Below are 749 nucleotides of genomic sequence, written 5' to 3'. Positions count from 1 at the left end.
AGTCCCTGAGCTCTGACGAGGTGTGGCCACAGCCCAACCTGAATCTCCTCTTCTTCTAGCTGATCTCTTCCCCAATGGCCGAAGTGTAGGGGAGAAGATCTTCAAGATAGTAAACCTTGAAAAACCTTTTGAGGAAGCACAGCAGATGTGCATACAGGCTGGTGGACAGTTGGCATCCCCACGCTCTGAGGCTGAGAATGCCGCCTTGCAACAGCTGGTCACAGTCCAGAACAAAAATGCTTTCCTGGGCATGACTGACACCAAGACAGAGGGCAAGTTCACCTACCCCACAGGGGAGGCCCTGGTCTATTCCAACTGGGCCCCAGGGGAACCCAACAACGATGGCGGGGCAGAGAACTGTGTGGAGATCTACACCAACGGCAAGTGGAATGACAAGTCTTGTGGAGAGCGGCGTGTTGTGATCTGTGAGTTCTGAGCCACCCAGGGTGGGTGAGGCAGTACTTGGCCCAGTAAGCTGGCAAGCAAGTCAGTGCCCGGACCTGACATCCTAATAAAAAGGTGACCACCTCTACTGGCTGGGGCTTCTCTACAGAACACAGCTACAAGTTTGGGCTACTGCCAAACACTTCCCATAGTAAAACATGACTGCTTTCACACACTAGAAGACCTGCCAGGGGATGAATGGCTTTTGTCTCCTGCAAGGCATAAAAGAAGGTGTCTAATGCTTTCCTGTCCCCAAACCCAATGACTCCTTTTCAGTCCTCCTTCTCAAACTATTAGTGAATTTG

General features: G+C 51.7%; 1 protein-coding gene across 1 annotated transcript in view; it reads left to right on the top strand.

The window, feature by feature from the left end:
- The window catches only part of SFTPD (surfactant protein D), a 9,692-nt gene extending 9,174 nt beyond the window's left edge, over positions 1–518 (top strand). Inside the window, exon 8 of the mRNA XM_003783514.3 lies at positions 60–518. Coding sequence (XP_003783562.2) covers positions 60–436 — 377 coding nt within the window. The 3' untranslated portion in view covers positions 437–518. The remainder of the gene's footprint in view (positions 1–59) is intronic.
- Positions 519–749: the final 231 nt, after the last annotated feature.

The sequence above is a fragment of the Otolemur garnettii genome, unplaced genomic scaffold (genome assembly GCF_000181295.1).
Source record: "Otolemur garnettii isolate 467f Iridium unplaced genomic scaffold, OtoGar3 scaffold00008, whole genome shotgun sequence".
NCBI lineage: Eukaryota > Metazoa > Chordata > Mammalia > Primates > Galagidae > Otolemur > Otolemur garnettii.
The sequence above is the reverse complement of the archived record's forward strand: the minus strand, read 5'-3'. Positions and strand labels throughout refer to the sequence as shown.